At 37.6% G+C, this 21,906-nt stretch overlaps 1 protein-coding gene across 1 annotated transcript; it reads right to left on the bottom strand.

Moving 5' to 3' along the window:
• Window positions 1-17,486: 17,486 nt before the first annotated feature.
• Window positions 17,487-21,715, bottom strand: YOD1 (YOD1 deubiquitinase). The gene is made up of 2 exons (XM_060088420.1): window positions 21,373-21,715; window positions 17,487-20,386 (listed from the first exon to the last, which is right to left on the bottom strand). The coding sequence occupies exons 1-2, from the start codon at window positions 21,713-21,715 to the stop codon at window positions 19,683-19,685; spliced, it is 1,047 nt and encodes a 348-aa protein (XP_059944403.1). The 3' UTR covers window positions 17,487-19,682.
• Window positions 21,716-21,906: the final 191 nt, after the last annotated feature.

Below are 21,906 nucleotides of genomic sequence, written 5' to 3'. Positions count from 1 at the left end.
TCCTTTGATTTAGCTGAGAAGGTCCTGAAGCCCAAGTTCTAGCCATGTCTTTGAGTTACTTTTCCCAGAGTTTCTCCCACCTGTACATGAGATATACATGTTAATAAACATCAGTTTGTTTTCTCTTGTTAATCTGTCTATGTAACAGGATCCCAGTTGAGAACCTAGGAAGAGAGAAAAGGGTTTTTCCTCCCCTACACAGGAAACCCCAGTCATAGATAGTCACGTTTTTATCTGCCGTCTGCTTTCCACCTGTGCTTAGAATCTTAAAATACACCTGCTGGACTCTTGCACTAAAATCAAGATTTTTTTTTTCTTGTAAGCACTTGAATTACACAAATCATGTTCATTGGAGAAAATTCAGATAAATCAACAAAATTCACTCAGAATTCACCCACCAATCAGAGAAAACCACTAAGCTTCTGGACATTTCAGGGCTTTATAGCTCTCTTTCCAACTATCAATTCAGAAACAAAACTGGATCATGTTACAAGTACTTTTCTGTACTCTGCTCTTCTCAATTAAAGGTCATAAGCATCTCTCCCTACCAGTGCATGGACATTTACGTGATCATTATAAATAAAAATATTATTATCAATAAAAAAAAAAAGAATATATTTTGCTTCTCAAACTTGTTATTTCTTGGAACACTTGTCATAGAATTTGCATTAAATATGAGTATAATATATTAATATTTATTTTATTCATTGTTAGCAGTATACAGGACCATGGAATACATACTTATATTATAGTAACAGTTATAAGCCAGACAGATGGATTAGACTGTAACCATTTCCCTCCTATCTGCTAGTGTCTAGGTACCCAGAAATGTAAACTTAAACCTTCTACTCCACATGTCAGAATTTCCTGCTCTTGCTTTTGTTTTTTTATCATTGGATTCCTTCAAATCACTAACATCTCTTGTTGATCACACAACAAGAAGACTGACACCACAAATCAATCAAGATGGCAGAGTATGAGGATGTGGAACTCACCTCCCCTCATAAACACATCAAAAATACATGTACATGTGGAGCAATTCTCTCTGAAAACTAACTGGAAACTGGCAGAAAGACTTCTGTACAAACAAGGCTGTAAGAAAGATCCACACAAAATCAGATAGGAAGGAAGGAAAAGCAGTCAGGTTGGGACCTATGTCCCTGGAAGGGGACTCAGAGGAAAAGGGAGATTACATGGGCAGAGACCCACACTGAGGAGTAAGTGGTTTGAGCCACAGATTGGGTAACCCACTCCTGGGGTCCTACACAGGGGAGATGAGCCCTTTGGCTGGTCAGAGGACCACTGGGACTAACAGGAGGGCTGAGGGAAGCCTGAACTTTGCCCTTGAGGAGTACATGCATGCTGGCTTGTCCCCAAGGCAGAGCAGAGAGGTTGGATTGAAGACTTCTCTAGTGGCTGCTGGGTTTCCCCTGACCACTTCTGCATGTGCCCCAGTCTGAGCCAAGTAACTGGTCCAGTCTCACTTACTCCACATTGTAGCTCGGCACTGGATCTAGGGCTGCCGTGACCAGAGAAGAATTTCTGCCATGGGACACAGAGGCAACGGGGTCCCAGAGTGTCATCCGGGTGGGGTGGTGGTGGCCATTGTTGGCGTGTGCTCAAGCAGCGCCTCAGAAGAGACCCAGAACTCTGATGGTGGCCAGTCCACCACAGCTTACACCCTGATACACACGAAAATCCATGTGGGTCCCACCTGCCCTGCAGTGTGGCTCCACAACAGGCAGTGATCAACTGTGGGGAAAAAGTGTACTTCACAGTAATATAGTAATAGTAGGAGACTTTAACACTTCACTTAAGTCAATGGACAGATCATCCAGACAGAAAATCAATAAGGCTTAAATGACACAGTAGACCAGTTGGTCTTAATAGATATCTACAGGACATTCCATCCAGAAACAGCAGAATACACATTCTTTCCAAGTGCACATGGAAAGTTCTCCTGGATGCATCACATTCTAGGCCACAAAACAAATCTCAATAAATTTAAGAGAATAGAAATTATATCAAGCATTTTTTTTCTGATCACAGTATATAAAACTAGAAATCAATTACAGAAAGAAAAATAGGAAAAGCACAAACACATGGAGACTAAACAACATGCTACTTAAAAAACCAGTGGGTTGGGCTTCCCTGGTGGCGCAGTGGTTGAGAGTCTGTCTGCCAATGTAGGGGACACAGGTTCGTGCCCCCCGGGAAGATCCCACATGCCGCGGAGTGGCTGGGCCCGTAAGCCATGGCCGCTGAGCCTGCGCGTCCGGAGCCTGTGCTCCACAATGGGAGAGGCCACAACAGTGAGAGGCCTGCATACTGCAAAAAAAAAAAAAAACAAAAACCAGTGGGTCAATGAATATATCAAAGAGGAATCAGAAAATCCTTCAAGACAAATGAAAATGGAAACACAACTTTCCAAAATCTATGGGATGCAGCAAAATCAGTTCTAAAAGGGAGGTTTAGAGTGATACAAGCCTTCCTCAAGAAACAAGAAAAATCTCAAATAAACAAATAACCTACCATCTAAAGGAATTAGAAAAAGAAGAAAAAAATAAAGCCCAAAGTAAACATAAGAAAGGAAATAATAAAGATCAGAGAAGAAATAAATAAAATAGAGACACCTAAAACAATAGAAAAAATCAGTGAAACTAAGACCTGTTCCTTTTGAAAAGACAAAATTGATAAACCTCTAGCCAGGCTCACCAAGAAGAAAAGCGAGAAGACCCAAATAAAATAAGAAGTGAAAGAGGAGAAATAACAACTGATACCACAGAGTTACAAAAAAATCATAAGAGAATACTATGAATTGTTATATACCGACAAATTGAACAACCTAAAAGAAATAGACAAATTTCTAGAAACATATAACCTGACAAGACTGAATCAAGAAGAAACAGACAATTTGAACAGAGTGACTACTAGTAGTAAAATTGAATTTATAACCAATAAAACTCCCAGCAAACAAAAGCCCAGGTCTGGATGGCTTCAGAGGGGAGATTCTACCAAACATATAAAGAAGAGCTTGTACCTATCCTTCTCAAACTATTCCAAAAAATGGAAGACAATGGAACACTCCCCAATTCATTCTATGAGGCCACCATTACCCTGATACCAAAACCAGGCAAAGACACTACAAAAAAGAAAGTTACAGGCCATTATCTCTGATGAATATAGATATTGAAATCCTCAACAAAATATTTGCAAACCAAATCCAACAATATATAAGAGGATCATACACTACGATCAAGTGTGATTTATTCCAGGGTCACAAGGATGGACAAAATTCACAAATCAATCAATGTGATTCATCACATTAACAAAAGTAAGAATGAAAATCACATGATCATCATCATCTCAATAGATGCAGAGAAAGCATTTGACAAAATTCAACATCCATTAATGATAAAAACTCTCATCAATGTTGGTATAGAGGGAACATATCTCAAGGCCATTTATGACAAACCCATAGCTAACATCATACTCCGCAATGAAAAGCTGACAGCCTTTCTTCTAAATTCAGGAACAAGACAAGGATGCCCACTCTCACCAATTTTATTGGAAGTCCTAGCCACAGCAATCAGACAAGAAAAAGAAATAAAAGGAATCCAAATTGGAAGGGAAGAAGTAAGACTGTCACCATTTGCCAGTGGCATGATACTATACATAGAAAACCCTAAAGACTCCACAAAAAACTGTTAGAATTAACAAATGAATTCAGTAAAATCATAGGATACAAAATTACTATACAGAAATCTGTTGCATTTTTATACTCTAATAGCAGACTCTCAGAAAGAGAAATTAAGAAAACAGTCCTGGGCTTCCCTGGTGGCGCAGTGGTTGAGAGTCTGCCTGCCGATGCAGGGGACGCGGGTTCATGCCCCGGTCCGGGAAGATCCCACATGCCATGGAGCGGCTAGGCCCGTGAGCCATGGCCACTGAGCCTGTGCGTCCAGAACCTGTGCTCCACAACGGGAGAGGCCACAACAGTGAGAGGCCCGCATACCGCAAAAAAAAAAAAAAAAAAAAAAGAAAACAGTCCTATTCACAACTGCATCAAAAAGAATAAAATACCTAGGAATAAATTTAACCAAGGAGGTGAAAGACCTATACTCTGAAAATTACAAGACATTGATGAAAGAAACTGAAGATGCCACAAAGAAATGGAAATATATAATATGCTCATGGATTGGAAGAATTAATATTGTTAAAATGTCCATACTATGAAAAGTAATCTACAGATTCAAGGCAACCCCTATCAAAATACCCATAGCATTTTTCACAGAACTAGAACAAATAATCCTAAAATTTGTGTGGAACCAAAAAGACCTCAAATAGCCAAAGCAATCTTGAGAAAAAACAAAGCAAGAGTTATCACACTTCTGGATTTCAAACTATAATACAAAGCTATAGTAATCAAAACAGTACAGCACTGGCACAAAAATAGACACATAGATCAATGGAATGGAATAGAGAGCCCCAAAACAAACCCTTATATGCTCAATTATTCTAGAATAAAGGAAGCAAGAGTATACAATGGGGAAAAGAGAGACTCTGCAATAAATAGTGCTGGGAAAACTGGACAGCTACATGTAAAAGAATGAGATTAGAACATTTCCTTACACTATAAACAAAAATAAAATAAAAATGGATTAAAGACCTAAATGTAAGACCTGAAACCATAGAATTCCTAGAAGAGAAAATAGAAAGAACACTCTTTGGTGTCAATCTCAGTAATTAAAAAAAAATTGGCTCCTAAGGCAAAAGAAATAAAAGCAAAAAGAAACAAATGGGACCTAATTAAACTTAAAAGCTTTTTAAAAAATTGAAGTATAGTGATGTACAGTATTATATATTACAGGTTGCAACATAGTGATTCACAATTTTTAAAGCGTATACTCCACTTATAGTTATTATAAAATGTTGACTATATTCCCTGTATAATATATCCTTGTAGCTTATTTATTTTATACATAAAAGTTTGTACCTCTTAATCCCCTCCCCCTCTTGCCCCTCCCCCCTTCTCTCTCCCCGCTGGTAACCACTAGTTTGTTTTCCATATCTGTGAATCTGTTTCTTTTAAACTTAAAAGCTTTTGCACAGTAAAGAAAACCATCATCAAAATGAAAAGACAACCTATGAAATGAGAGAAAGTATTTGCAAATGATATGAGTGACAAGGAGTTAATATCCAAAATATATAAACAGCTCATACAACTCAATAGCAAAAATAAAAACAACTCAATCAAAAAATATGCAGAAGACCTGAATAGACATTTTTCCAAGGAAGACACAGTGACTAGTGGGCACATGAAAAGATGCTCAACATCACTAATTATTAGAGGAACACAAGTCAAAACAACGAGATACCACCTCACACCTGTCAGAATGGCTATCATCGAAATGATCACAAATAACAAATGTTGGCAAGGATGTGGAGAAAAGGGAAACCTTGTACATTGTTGGTGGGAATGTAAATTGGTGTAGCCACTATGGGAAACAGTATAGAGGTTCCTCAAAAAACTAAAAATAGCACTCCTATATGATCCAGCAATTCCTTTCCTGGCTATATATCTGGAAAAAATAAAAACACTAATTTGAAAAGAAACATGTACCCAAATGTTCATATGTTCACAGTCATTTACGATAGCCAAGATATGGAAGCAACCCTAGTGTCCATCAACAGACAAATGGATAAAGAAAAAGTGGTATGTGTATATATATATATATATGTATATGGGGAAAGGGAAGGGGGAGGGGCAAGACAGAGGTATGGGATTAAGAGATACAAACTACTGTGTATAAAACATATAAGTAACAAGGATATATTGTACAGCACAGGGAATTATACCCATTATTTTGTGATAACTTTTAATGGAGTATAATCTATAAAAATACTGAATTCTATGCTGTACACCTGAAACTAATATAATATTGTAAATTACACTTCAATAAAAAAAATTCAAAGTAAAGAAGATTGGCACTACTATAAACTCAAGAATAACAACCTCAAATTCGTACTGTATACTCCCAGGCAATTACCACATTTCTCTAGGAAGCTGGATTTCCCATGTTCCAAGACCTCTCTTTCCTCAAATTTTCCACTCCTCTTTTGCTTCCTTTATTTTCAGATAATGAATTTGCCACAAAATTAGAAAAATTTGGTAAGAAAACCGCAGCCAATAGGCAGGAACTCCATATTTCCATCACTAAATTTACAAACCTACCTTCCTTTGTACCCATGTTATTCTTCTCTTTTGGTGCAACAAAGGAAATATTCTTCCTATAAAACCAGATGATGTACATGTACTCTGGATCTCATCTTATGAACTCCATCCCTGTGATCCTCTCTTTCACATCATCATTTCAGCCTTTCTTCTATAATAATTCCTGTCAGCATTCAAATGTACAATACTATAATATAGTATATCTGGAGCCAAACTGCCTGATTTGCTTCCCTGCTTTTGCATTAAATAAATGCTATTGAGAGTTAATGCTTTGAGATATACTATGTTTACTCTTCCTTTTCTATATATCTTTTTTGTCCGTCCACCCCACCCATTATGTAAATCTCCTCTCAATACATTCAGATTTAATATTATTCTATTAATTTCATCCTGAAGAAATATTTTCTAGGGCATTCTGATCTACTTCCATTTGGATAGGCTTTTCTCCAGCCTGTTGCATGTCTATCATTTTGATATCTGCCTTTATCATCCTACTGGGAAAAATCCTTTCACTTCTTTCTTTTGTTGTATTACCTAGATCTCATATCTTCTTCCTCTTTCTTGAGTTAGCTCTCTTATTTTAGCAAAACACATTCTCCAGTAGCTTCCTGAGAAAGAGCACGTAGGATCTTATATGTCTGAAAATATCTTTTATTCCATCCACATGTTTGATTGCTAATTTGGCTGTGTATAGAATTTTAGGTTAATGTCTGCTAGCTTTCAGTGTTGCTGTTGAAAAGCCCAAAGCATTTATGATTCTAAATTTAGGGCTTTCTCTTTGTTTCCAGTATTCTCAAATTTTCATGATGATGTGTTTTGGAGTGGATCTATGTACTATGTTAGGTACTTGGTAAATCCTTCCAATCTAGAATCTCATGACCTGCAGTTCTGGGACATTTTCTTAAACTATTAGTTGTTGGATTCCTTCCCTCCATTTTCTCTGTTCTTTCTTTTTGGAACTTCCACTATTTGGATGTTGGACCTCCTGGACTGGACCTCTATCTCTCGGTTACTGGGAGCTTTCTTAAAATTTACCTACAGCTTTTTGTTGCATTTTCTTTCTGCTATTGTATTTTTAATTTCAAGGAATTACTGTTTGTTTTTGAATTTTTATCATATTTTTCTGTAGTTTCATCGATGCAAAATCTTCTCTTACTACTTTAAGAATGTATGTGTAGGGGGCTTCCCTGGTGGCGCAGTGGTTGATAGTCGGCCTGCCGATGCAGGGGACATGGGTTCGTGCCCTGGTCCAGGAAGATCCCACATGCCGAGGAGCGGCTGGGCCCGTGAGCCATGGCCACTGAGCCTGCGCTCCACAACGCCACAGCAGTGAGAGGCCCATGTACCACAAAAAAAAAAAAAAAAAAAAGAATGTATGTGTAAATACAAAGTTAGTATTTTTCTGTCACCATAGTCTCTGTTTATTCCATGTTATTTTTTTCCCTAAGTTTGTTTTCACTTTTGTGTTTCTTATTAAAGAGTATCTTCAGATGTCTGATGATTCTTGACTATCCACTCAAATGTAAGAATTTGGCAAAAACTAAGTTTTGTGGTGTGGACGGGCCTGGTTTACTGTGGAATTTACTGTAGAGTGATCATGTAGGGCCAGCTGGTTGGAAAATATTTCATGTCAATATCATTAGTCTTTTTTGTTGGTGTGGTTCCTCAGAGAAGAGTTTTCCAAAATCCTGCCTGAAGGGCAAAATTCTGGCAGCTAGCATTCTTGGAGCCTAGTGGCAGAAGGTTTTTTGTCTCAACATTCAGCATATAAAAACACCGCGTCATCCTCTTTATTTTAGTACAGAGACCCTCTGTTTTGCTGTCAACTAGAGGCGATGTAGTAAGCCCTTAGTTGCTCGGAGTGAGAAAGGAGATCTGAAAGGTATATTTCTTAACCAGATTCTCCATTTTCATGATTTTTTTCCACCCCTGTTTCCAGAGGTATTAACACCACCAATTCCTGAATTTGAGGGGAGCTCCATGGAAAAATAGGGTTGCTGCCTTAGGATTCAGCTTTTTCAAATCTGCTAGGTCAGTTATCACTCATCCAACTCCTGGCTATCTTCCAAAATTTTGTTGGTATTATTTATCATCACTTTGTCCTTGAGAGTTTCTGCCTTTTAATATCCCATAATTATCATTTAATGCAGTTTGGGGAAAGTAGACGACCAATGAATATGTTCAACCTGCTATCTTTAACCAGACATCCTATTTACTCCAACCCACATCCATCTAGCTTCTTTCTCTACTATTTCCCTGAAATAGCTCTTGTTAAGTTCATCAGTGAGCTCTAGGTTGCCTAATTCTACAGACTCCTCTAGGATTCCTCTAATTTGACCTTTGTATAACATACAACAAACAGTTCTGTTTCTTAAATAACCATTTTCTCTTGGATATCATGACAAGAAATTCTTACACACCTCTGATCTCTTTTGAACTCTCAGTTATCCTTGGTGGCTCTTCTTCTTTAGCAGACTTCTAAATGTTGGTAGTTTCTCTGTGGTTTGGTGATGAGCCTTCCTCTCTTAACACACTCTCTAGTTGATCTCTTCCATTCTTATATCTTGTAACTATTTACAGGTCAAGAAATTGAAAATTTAGATCTTAATCTTTGGACATATTTTTTTAACTTCAGGCCTGTAGTTGCCTTTATGACATCTCCTTTCAGATGACTCACAAACATCTTAAACCTAACATGTCCAAAGTCTTATTTTCTCTCTTCCCTCCAAATATTCTTCCCCTCTATCTTCCATGGGTCAATAAATGCCACTTTCATCCCCCAAATGCTTGAGTAAAAATCCTGAGAGACATTCTAGATGCATCCCTATTACTCCTCATGTCACCAAGTCCTGGAGATCCTATTTCCAAAATAAATCTTAAAATGATCCTCTTCTATTGACATTACCTAGTCCAAGCTATTATCCCTTTATTGGCTTTTGATCCTTGAAGAAGTTATCCAACTTCTCTAATCCTCAGTAACCATATCTACAAAATATATAATAATAATATCTATCTCATAGAGTTATTGTGAAGATTACATGAGATAATACATGACAATGCTCTGTACATTGTAAGCACTCAACAAACGCTATTATAATTATTATCACCATGATCATCACATATACATATTACTGCAGTAACTTCCTCCTAACTGGTCCTCCACTTCCACTCTTGCCCCCTTAATCCATTCCCTACAGGGCAGTTAAAATAACTTGGAGAAACATAAATCTGATGACTTCTTTGTCCTCCCAGTGCTCTTAGGATATTCCTAAATTACACGTTAACATCATTTGTTTATACGTACATTCATTTAAATAAATACTGAATGTCTACTATATATCTAGTACCTTATTAGGTGTTCAGAATAGAATGGTAATAAGAAATAACTGGTCCCTGCCTTCATGGACAAACTATTTGGGAACACACAAAAAATAAGCAAATAACATGTGGTAAATATGAATTAGGGTAAGTGCTTAATATAGCTTATAGATGCTGTGAATCTGAATACTTGCTTCTAAAACTTCATCTCAGGTTCCTCTTTCCCTGCTTACCACACTATGGTCAGACTGGCCTGGAAAATATTTCACTTCCTCCTGCAACATAGTGTTTGCAAGTGTTATACCCCCTACTTAGAATGCTCTTCTTACTCATCAGCTAACTCCTATTCATGCTTAAGGTTTTAGCTCAAATGTCACTTTCTCAAAAAGGTTTTCCCAGATTAATCACTTTAGATTAGATTCTCCCACCCCATTATTCTCGTCATAGCACCTGTATTTCTATTTCTTTATAGCAATGTGTTTCCCCTACCCTACCCTATGTATACCCAGCACCTAGCGCAGTTCCTAGAACAACATGAACATTCAAAAATGCTTATTGAGTGAATGACTATCCCTGTAATCCTGAGGTAGTTGATACCATATGGTACAAGAAGTAAAATTAAAGAAAACTGCTTAACAATTTATCTGAGATATATTGACTTTAGCTGTTTCTAGCCAAATTCAAGATCATTTTCTCAGTCTTCACTGTTATAGAGTAAGAGTAAAAAAAATATGGCTCGATGTTAAAGGAAGGGTCTAATGGGAAGAGTCACTTTGGCAGAAGGTGAACATAATTCAAAGTCTCTTCCTTAGTTTTGTAGGTTTAAAAAACTTGATTTGATTAGTTTATTCCATAATATTCAAGCTCTGGGAGAAGTAATTCAGTCTAATAAAATTCATAAGAGAAAGATTTATCAATCCTAATACAAAGTATTTAAGTCATAGTAGAAGGAAGTTTGGAATTCTATAGTTGTAAAGTTATGTCCCCCATTAGGATGGATAATTTTGTGAAATATCCCATGTAATAAATTCTAAAAATGATTCTTACTCTATGATAAAGGACACATTTTCTTTTTCTATTTAATTCAACATAAATATCCAACAGGATGGAAGTGAACTGTGTTAGACATATTGTTACTTGATAAAGTACTTCTTCCTTTAAAATAAATACTGACAAATTCTCACTATCCCCTCCTCCATTGTTGATGTTAAAATTATTATTATTTAAAATAAATTTATTTTATTTTTATTTATTTTTGGTTGCGTTAGGTCTTTGTTGCTGCACGCGGGCTTTCTCTAGTTGCCGCGAGCGGGGGCCACTCCTCGTTGTAGTATGCAGGCTTCTCTTATTGCAGAACACGGGCTCTAGGAGTGTGGGCTTCAGTAGTTGTGGTGCGCAGGCTCAGTAGTTGTGGTGCATGGGCTCAGCTGCTCTGCGGCATGTGGGATCTTCCCAGACCAGGACTTGAACCCGTGTCCCCTGCATTGGCAGGCAGATTCCTAACCACTGCACCACCAGGGAAGCCCTAAAATTATTAAATCATTTGCTTCATACCTGATATTTTCATTTCCAACATTATATCTTTTTTTAAAACACATTTTATGGTAGTTTTTTTTTTTGAATATCATAAAAAAGGTGTTGCTGTGGACCTCCATTTCCAGTAATGTTGGGCTAGGCATTCAGACAAACCCTTCTTGCTGAAGCAGTGGAAAACCGAAAATACAGTGAAGAATTTGAAGGATTGCCAGGCCTGTATCAGGATGAGGATAGAAGTCAGGTGTGATGCAACCAACATTTGGGACCACTTTTATTCTGGAGACATTCCTCTATTCCAGAATGGGTGGCTGATATGCTGAGGGATGCTTCTGATAGCTCCACAGAAGCAAGGGATCAGAGATTGGAGTCCAGGATCCACTAATGGTTGGGACCTAGTGAACCACACTCACTGCAGGTTGGGACCTCAAAGAGCTATACCCCAGGAGTGAGCATAAACTCTCCCAGCACTGGGATGGGGACCAGCTCTGTTGGACTTACTAAGTTACGGTTATGTCTGTATACTCTACTTTGTGAGACAGTTAAGCGGCTATCAGGAATAATTTTGTCTATATTTTGTATTTAACCTCAGCAGTGATTTTGAACTTGACTCCTGAGTAAGCTTCAATTCCAAATTAACAGCTTTCAGCCTACTGCAGTTATTCAAGAGGGCCATCATTAGGGTTTTAGACCTGGCCAAGTCACTGTGACACCTACTCTAATTATTAACAACATTAATTAATGAAGCCCTTCAATTGAATACAGAGAAATGTCATCATAGTAAGATCAGAAAACTCTTCTTGTTATACAGAAGGAATTTTAGAAAGATAGAATGGCAGAGAAGTAGTTATGAGGAAGGCAGTTACTAAAGTAAAGACAAAAGACTGTTCTCAAAGTTGGTTTCTCATGAATTCTTGATTTTTTACTAAACTCACACATATGGAAGTCTTAAAAGTTTTAGTGAGTGTAGGAAAATATGTTCATGATACCCTGGCACTTGATTTCATCTGATAAATACCCTCAGAATCTATAAACACAATAGAGACAAAGACAATCCAAGTCAGAACAAATTTTTAAAACATAAATGTATTTGAGATGCTTTTCTATTCTTGAACCTCTCATTTTAGATTTAGAGATATAATAAACATAGTATATACTACTCCCAATTATTGAAGCCCTCCTTTGTAGGCTCCACCTTATTACTAAATAAGAGTGTAAGCCATTCCTTTCCAAACACTAACTGGATGGTAAGAGCAGAAAAAGGGAGGAAAGAAAAAAAAAAAGAGAAAGAAAACCACATTCCTTTTTTTTTTCCCTAGGGAAGAAGTTCTTTTTGTAATTATTCATTTCATAACTAGCACTTGAAACAAAATTTTCAAGATGTCAGGGGCTTAATGACTTGTAGCTCTATTTTTCACTATGCAGGAGGTTACATCACAATACTTGACCTTAATATCAAAGCATCCCTTTCTATTTGTGTTAGGTTTTTAAGGTAAATTTTACTTTGTAATATTCACCCCTTACTGGTCTGAGTTCTTTCCTTCAGAGCCTCAGAGAATAAATGTACTTCAGAGCCTCGGCGAATAAATGTACTTCATCTTTCACACAACACTTTCCCAGATTTGAAGTTAGCCGTCACATCAATCTGAGACCCCTTTTCTCTTTTACAGGTAATTGTCTACAGTTCCTTCAGATATCCTATTACAGCTGTCAAATCTTAGATTTTCATCATGTTTTACAAGTAAAACCCTCATCCAAACCAATGCAATGTGACTAATGCAGGATACATTAATACAATTGCTTCCTTTTTTCTAGATCTTTAAACTATTAAAATGCAACTATTTCTGCAACCAAAGTCATATCACCCTGTTGGGATCAGAATAATAGTTAAGTACTATTGCTATTTCTTCGCCAATTCAACTATAAAGCCAGGTTTTACTCATGCTGGACTCAATGTGTTGTGTTAGAACTTAAGGGCAGGACTTCACATTTATGAGTATTCAATCTTAGGATTTTTCAGCCTGTTGAGACTTTTGAATTGTCATCTATTGTTATCTGTAACTTTAATAACTGTCTTTAAATAGTGGATGCAGAAGGACTGCATGAGGCCAAGGATATAGGACTGACATAAGCCATCAGAGGTCTCTGGAAGTTGACACTGATTCGTTTATATAACTGTGGTCATAGTTGTGGTTCTCAAATTTTTATTATCATCAAAATTATTTGGAGGGCTTGATAAACAGATTGTTGGTCTCATTTATTTCTGACTTCTGAGAATTTACATTTCTAAAAAGTTCCCAGGCAATGTGATGCACACACTTTGAGAAGCATTGCCTTATGGGTAGTTAATTGTTCAACAAACTACCACCACATATCCCAGGAGACTCCTTACAAACCTTTTAATATGATGTTTGGCTTGACTTATTCTAAGGTTGGATTTATGTTGACCACCAAAGACACATTTTGTCCTGATGCACTAATTGATCAGATTGCCTTATGGTTCCACTTCCATAATTTTTATGCTTTCATTGAGAAGGAAAGGGTAAGTAGTTCAGTTTAGTTAGAGAGCTGAAACACTGGCCAATTCTAACTCCAGTGCTGTTTCAAATAAATATTTAAATGTTGATATTATCAAAGATTAAATAAATTCTCCCAGAGAGATGTTGCAGTTTCCAAACAGATAGATCTAAGTTCACACAGACCTCAGTCTATTATAAATGAAAGGGAACATTCAGCCTTTCCACTTTGACACTTTGTCAGCAACAGACATTGAATTACAACTTTCAGGAGCTGATTGCATACCAGAAAGTTTGGAGTCAAAGACGGGAAATTTCAAATGCCCTCTGGTGTTAAAAAAAAACAGGGCTTCCCCAGTGGCGCAGTGGTTGAGAGTCCGCCTGCCCATGCAGGGGACAAGGGTTCGTGCCCCAGTCCGGGAAGATCCCACATGTCGCGGAGCGGCTGGGCCCGTGAGCCATGGCCGCTGAGCCTGCGCGTCGGGAGCCTGTGCTCCGCAATGGGAGAGGCCACAGCAGTGAGAGGGCCGCGTACCGAAAAAAAGAAAAAAACATTTTACTTTCTCTTATCCAAGTGGTTAAGACTCCACCTACAGACTGAGATTTGGCAGATATTGGTACCTAAGTCAAAGCAGTGATGATAAATAATGTAACTTGACTGTAGCAGCTGTTCACTGGCCTTCTGCCCTCCCCAAAATATGCTCAGACAACAATATTTTCACTTCATTTATTCCTTCAAAACAAGTCAATTCATACAATATTTATGTATTTAAAATTATACACCTCATAAAATCAATGCATCTTAATGACAATAGCAAAATCACACACGAGTTGTACAAAATGAAAGTAGACATCTCCCAAGTAGCAGCAGTGCATTAACTTTGAAAAAATGCTGGCAAATAGACAAAATATTTTGAAAACAAGAAAGCACTGTCCATCTTCATTAAGAAAAAATATTTCCTTATGCCAAGTGAAGCAGAACTTTCTTCTGTTTGTCCTTCCCTATACTTTTCAAGTCATATTTTAAAGCTCTAAATTTGACAGTTTTATGGGTTTCTTCTTGCTTCAGGAATTTCAACCTCTACTGCATTAATGCAGGAAATATAGGACTATTGTCATTCTCTATCCCTTTTGACAAACTATATGTACTTATTCTGTATTTTAAACTTAATACTTTTTTAAAGGAAAAAAAGTTACTCTTTGCTAAGGAAATTATATTTCCTGTAAACAGCTTATGTGGTGAATGGCACCAAGGTGAACTGGAAAACTGACAAGAATTAGGTGCCCTGGTCCTTTTAAGTAACTTACAGGCTACAACTAACTACATATCCTATACCAGTATAGAGTCACGCTCTTGTAATCTTAGTAGGAATTGTAAACCTTTCTTAGGTTAACCTGTTTGCCTACAACATAACTAAATCTTATCTTCACTATCCCTAAACTCTTAGACATAGGTTTGTATTTTTAAAAACAAGTATAAAAAAGCATTATAGCAAAACCCTTGTAGTCATGGTTTTATACTGTACTGACAAGCCTTTCCATTATGACCTTGCTACATTCTATGCCAAGAAATGGGGGAGAAGGGTTAAGGTGACACAAAGGCATTGCTTGAAAAATTTTCTGAAAAGCATAATTCAAGACTAGGAATGCATTCATTTGAGGATCTCTTCTGTTTATGTGGCACTTTATCTTCTTGCCCCTTTCTCCCTTTACTCTGAAACAGCACGGCAGGGTTACCAATTTCCTCTAAATTCTATCAACCAAGACCTAAAGCAGCACCCCACAATTCAATATCAATGTAATAATTTCTTCAAATACTCAAAGCACTGTAAACAAAATGCCAGCTAATTTCTGGAGAAGGAAAAAAAAAACCAAACCCTTTTCCACAATTAGGGAAGTTTTATAATCTTTTAAGTTGGATGAAATGTGCTGAAATACCATAACTCTTAGTAAGAAAACATCTTTAGTTAATAAACTAGCTTATTCAAATCAAGTGTTTCACTTTAGACGTAACGATGTTGCTTACACATGATGCTTTTAAGGCCTTTGACTCAAAAATCAGCTCAAAATCGTAAGTTTGCTTAGAAACAAATGAAGGGTTTTAAGAATCTAATCTTTTCAAAGTTGTAGTAGTCATCTTTGTGCTACAAGGACAAATTTGAATACTGCATTGTACAATGAATAAAGAACAATCACATTATAGAAATAAGTAACACTCTGAATACTAGGGCACAGAGCATGCTGCTAAATAGTTACTGAAATGGAGTTCTACTGTTACCAAAACACCAGAATGTTGTACCATTGGATACACTATTCACTGATGGTAACTGTTGATTAAGAAGAACTGATAGTTGGTAGCTCCAGAATTATATTTTAATGTCTTTGACAAGGTCCCCGGAGAGGGCTAACATGTAAACTTTTATTTCATATTTTTAAAGTGCTGCAAATAATAACAAATGTGTTCTCAATACATGAAAGAACATAAAAATCTTAATATATGAAAGTTGAGGAAGGCCACCTGACACATAAAGAAAAAAAAATCACTCTGCTGTTAATCTTCTATACTCCCTATTCAATTTTTTCAAAAAAGACATAGAAAACTATGTTCACTTAGGGCAACTTGCAACATTCATGTTTTAATGCCTACACAAGATAGAAAGAATAAGCTAGACGTGCAAGTTAGGCGCATTTACGGGCATGTATAGATGAATAATGTTAATTCATTCCTGATTTTGATTTTGCTGGGACTTGAACTTCATGGAATAATCAAGGGGTATGACTATATTAGTTTTTGCCAACAGGGTCAAGCTGACCAGCCCCCAAACCTTTCAAGGGTATCACTTGACTGTGCCCATTATCCATTCATGGGTAACAATTAAGAAATCAACCATGAACCACTAGCAGAAGTTGTACCATACTGATGTCTTCACATGGTTATCACATCACAAAATTCCCAGCGATATTAACTTCTGAAATCACTCTATGTATCTAGAAGTACATTCATTGCCCTACATCTAATCTTTAAATCCAAAGAAGAGTAAGAAAAAGAAGAGTAAGGGAAAGGAGGAGTGGGGGATGGGAAAGCACAATCTTCATTCATTCTGCTACCAATGTAAACTATCCTCGTTTTAATTAAAAAAAAAAAGTCTTGTATGGCAGTCAAAAACTGAATGAATAGGAAGAGGGGTTTCACTCTGCTCAAGCGCAAATTAAAGAAAAAGTTTCTTTTAATCTTGTTGCAAGATTTCAAAATTCTCAAGATTAGAATTTACAGACATTAATAAACTAATTTCAAGAGTATAAGAAGTGCAATTAAAAACATCTAAGGTCTGTGAGGCTTACCAGCTTGAGTTCAGAGTTAGCACAAGTTTAGGTTTTTAAATCCTCAATAATTAAATGATCTGCAAATAGTGCTTCATCTTGAATTTCCCATGATCAGAACATTATTACTTAAAAGTCCTAGTGCTGAATTTCAGCAGCTGATTAATTTAAAAAGTCATTATTGAGAGTGATCTATCAGTGTCCAACTGAAGAACGCACAACCTAATTAACAGGTAAAACAGAATAAACTAAGAGCCCCTGAATAAATATTTGACTTGTTATAAAAGCATAAGCTTAAATATGCAAACAAAACCACTTAAAATAACAGGTTTAATTTTATAAAATATCAGGTTCTATTTCTTTCTATTTGTTAAATTGGAAATTTGTTAAATTAAAATCAAACGTATTGACTGAAAACTTATATATATATATCACTTTGCTGTATACCTGAACCTAGCACAACACTGTAAATTAACTATACTTCAATAAAAAATTAAAAAAAAATTAAATGTATTGATAGATAAAGGATACTTAATTTTAAAGCAACAGAAATTTATGCTGGGAAACATCAATATATGCCTGACATTATAAATTACTCAATAAATATCTGTTGCATGAATAGACTTCTCTAAAGTTCCAGTAAGCAAGTATCAAGTTTGGCCCCTGAAATACTTAAGAAAGGAAGGCAAGGTTTATGAATAATGATGCATAAAGCTCAATTTGGTGGGTGCTACCCAGTGGTATATTCTTAACCTACAGCTTTAAACTTAATATTTTCTGGGGGAAATAAGATACAAAATCCTTTTAGACCTGATGACAGAAAGGTACAAAGAGATATTCAATCATATTCATTTGTACACATTATGATCGCCAAACATTAAGTTTCAAAAAGTCACAAGTGCTACTTTTAAGGCTTAGTTAAATAGAAAATTAAACACTTTTGAGTTATAGTGACCACAATAACTTATAATGCCTAAAAGACCTATTCACACAAAAGGTACTCAAGAAATGTCATCTAATGATTTCAAGCATATTTTGTGAACAGTTCCTTAAAGGTACATTTCTCCTAAATTGTTTACATATTCCTTAATTTTATATGGCTATCTCTACCAAGTGAAAGTGCTAAAAGTAAATCTCAATTTTGAAACACTTGCCAAGAAGATATGCTAAAATATATATGTGCTTTAAAGTATACCATTGGGTTTGTTTTTATTTTTTTGGCCACGCCACACGGCTGGCTTGTGGGACCTTAGTTCCCCAACCAAGGATTGAACTCGTGCCCTTGGCAATGAAAGCATGGAGTCCTAACCGCTGGACCGCCAGGGAATTCCCATACCATTGGTTTTCTAAGTGAGATACTTAATCACAAATGAGACCAAGATAATAAAATTTTACAATATTAGGCCTCTTCACATTATGTAAGATAATGCATATCAAATTATAATTTAGCATCCCTGATCGTCAGAAGAATTAAGAAAAGAGGTAGAAAACTTTTATCTGGAAGATCTCATAGTGAAGCTAAATTTTAGAGGGCGTGCCTTGTGGATTAGCCCACCAAGCAAATGGCTACGCATCTAATATCAGTATGAAGCAGAATTCTGAGAAGGCTGAATAAGGCAAAGATTTAAAAACTGTCATATTTTGTAAGTGAAACAAATTCATTCAATATTATTATCCCGATTACTTTAAAACTATGCAAAGGTCAAGGTAAAAGATGGTGGATAGAAGCGCTAATTTTCAGACACATGAAATCATTTAAAAGAGCATTAGTGGTGGGATAAGGCTAGCATGAAAACAAATTCTGTTTAGGTAGCCAAAGATCTCACAAAAACCAAACCAAAGCACGTTATAATTTTAGATGAAAAGTTTTCTTAGGAGTCGGAGGAAGTGCTCTTAACAAAAAGCTGAGGAAATCAAATCCCTCCAGGTAAATCTTAGGTAGAAAGGCAAAAATAGAGCATTCAAATTTCAAGGAACTACAATTAAAAAAAATATCCTGCTGAATGTTAAAGTTTTATCCAATGCGACAAAGATGAATAAATGAGTTGCATTAAAACATGAGGCCAACGGTCTTTTAAAGCTTCAGTAATCTGCTCAGGCACCTCCTCCCTCACACATTCTACTTTTATAACACTAGAAATCCTTAACTGGGCACTATCAGTTCTTGTTGTTAGGTAACGTTCTCAAGGAATAGACTCAACCCTGTAAAAATTGCTTGTTATGTACTTATAACTGGTGAAGTACACATTTATAAAGTCTACCAAGTTGCAATATAAATCAGTTTTGACAATTCTGAGTATCTTCACTTGAGGAATCAATTTATAATTTAGAAACTATTAACTCAGTTTTTAAAAGGACTCAATTACCGGAGACACTGTGGTTTATGTCCGGTGGCCTCACCTGAGGCCTTTCGCATTACCCAAAATATGAAGTTGTTTTCTTCTACAAGTTAATGCTGCTGGGTGCTAGTTTATAATACTAAAACTCTATCTTCAGGTTAGTGTCAGTAGGTAGCAAGGACCACCTATACTGTCACCCCAGCAGAAAGAGGGCATGTATCACCACTGTAGACACATATCTGTAAACTTGCACACTAATTTTAATCTTAACAAGGAATGCAGTGTCTTAGTGGCTTTAGGTTAAAAGGATGGTTCAAGCATTGTGTCCTTTTGTTCTTTAGGGTTACGAATAGCTTATTGGAAAACCCAGAACCTTCTGGATCTGTGAGGTAGTAGGCGTCAATCCTCATTATGCATGGATCACACTTCTCCGAAGTTGGTATGGCCTGTCTCCTTGGCATGGTCCCTTGCTTCTGCGTGTCCAGTTAATCCCTTCTGACATACCATGCATCTCAGGGTGAAGCGGTTTACATCAGTAAATTGTCTCTTGCTTCTAGCTTCATCTGCTAATTCCAGTGCTTGCACAAGAACAATATCATCATTAGAGGAGAAAATGGTCAGAGGAGGGGTGTCTGGGTTGGGGAAGACACGCTGAAGCGGATCATAGTGGATGCCATCATAAATAAGCAGGACCCTTTTGGTATATCCTGCATCTTCCCCAAAACGATCAATTCGTACTGTCTGTGTATCCACCACACATATTTCGCATTGATAAAACTTAGACAAAATGGATATCTCAATAGCTCCACCCCAAGTATCATCCCTTTTGATCCAGTCACAGTACTCTTGATTTGTTTTTCCCAGTATTGCCTTGCTATAGAAGTCTGGATCACTTGCTACAATTTGTGCTATGAGGTGTCTCATCTCAGGGGCACAAGCTGGATTCAAGACTCCTCCTTCAACGACATAGTACACACTGGTAAAGAGGCAAGAGTTGTCTGCTGGGACCACCGCTCTGGCAAGCACAGGCAAAGTTTCCCTGATGTAACTAGGAGCACCATGTTTTGTGAATGCAGGTGACATTTTGGGCCTGGTTTGGTCTTCTTCAACAATCAGCATGTCGCCTGTCAAAAATAAAACAAATCCAGAAATGCAGAGAAAGTATAGATGAAATTGGATGTTCACTAACCAAGGCTGTAAATTACAAACAGAAGGAGTTAAAGTATAAGCTGGGGTTACTAGGGAGAATACAGCTTTGCAAACATGTGACCAGTAACACTTTCTGTTCACTGTATCTTCATAAAGACGCAAATGGAACAAAGAGCAAAACACTTTAGGCTGCACCTCATTTAGTAAAGGGGCCTTAATTATACACCCTTATACTTGCTTAAAAAGATACATTTCAAGAACAAAATTTTCTTAAGCTTGCTCTCCGCAGTTTAAAAACACTTCCAAAAGGTGTTTGTCACAGACTCGGCCACTAGGGGGTTCTCTCCTTATGAAACTTACATACCTACCCTGTTCAGTGTTTACAGGATCCTTGATACAACAACGGAAAGCTTTTAATTACCATTATTGCTGTTCAAGTTTTAATACTGCACAGAAATAACTGCTGTTGTCTAGAACTTGAAAGGGCCTTTACTGGGTGTGTCAGAGCAAACTCTAAAATGAATACAACTGTCAAAGTAAGTATATATGAAGGTGATCGCAAAAATGAACCAGGAAAGCAAAAAAGTATCCTACATCCTTCAGACCGGCTGTCTTCTTTCAGTGATATAGGGGAAAAGAGCCATCAGGACAGAGAAAATAGGTCCCATTTAAAAAATACTTTTGCGGACGCAGAGGGAAACAAAATGAATGAGACGTTTCAAGAGAGACCAGAAAGCAGATTGAGGAAAGGTGACTCCAAGGCTTTGGGCTTCTCACAGAGGCTGGGCCCTCCCTGCTAGACACGTGCCCTGGCCTCCGTCGGAGTGCTCTGTTCTTTAATCTTTCCTATCCTCTTCCTCCAAGCCCCCAGCAGACCCACACCACCTCGCCCTGTTTGTTCTCCCTTATGCCCCTCTCCGACCTCTCAGGACTAGCCTTGGCCTAGCCTCGATTCCCTTACCTGACTGAATGGGCAAATCCCCCAGAATGGTATCCCCGTTGCTGAGGTCCAGGCACTCGGGCGGGTATCCTACGAGGATTCGCTGACAGCCGGGGGCGATCCCGGTGATGGCGGCAATTTGGCCCTGGAGTTCCCGCATCCGGGTCCGGCTGGACAACCCCTGCAAAACATGGGTGCCATCCTTGGCCTTGCAGCGGAGCCGCCACATCGTGTCGGTCCGGCTGCCCACAGGCCAGACACACGTGGGACCAGCTTTGATCCCGGCAGCAGGTTGGCAGACGCCGCCGAGGTAAGAAGCCGGCGGGTGGACTCCAAAATAGCCACCCTTCGCCGGTCCAAGCATCGCGAGATGTCACTGGTTGTTACAGTTCTCGCGATACTCTGCGGCTTCTGTTTTAGCACACTCTTAAAGTGATAACTGATTCTCACCATCTCCCCCTTCAGGAGGCAAAGGATGAAGATTTATCTGTATTCCTAACGTACGACTGGTCTTGCTACCTGTAGACCGAGTGAGGTACTCTCCGCGTCGGAAGC

This window comes from Mesoplodon densirostris, chromosome 2 (assembly GCF_025265405.1).
Source record: "Mesoplodon densirostris isolate mMesDen1 chromosome 2, mMesDen1 primary haplotype, whole genome shotgun sequence".
In the NCBI taxonomy this organism is placed as follows: Eukaryota; Metazoa; Chordata; class Mammalia; order Artiodactyla; family Ziphiidae; genus Mesoplodon; species Mesoplodon densirostris.
The sequence above is the reverse complement of the archived record's forward strand: the minus strand, read 5'-3'. Positions and strand labels throughout refer to the sequence as shown.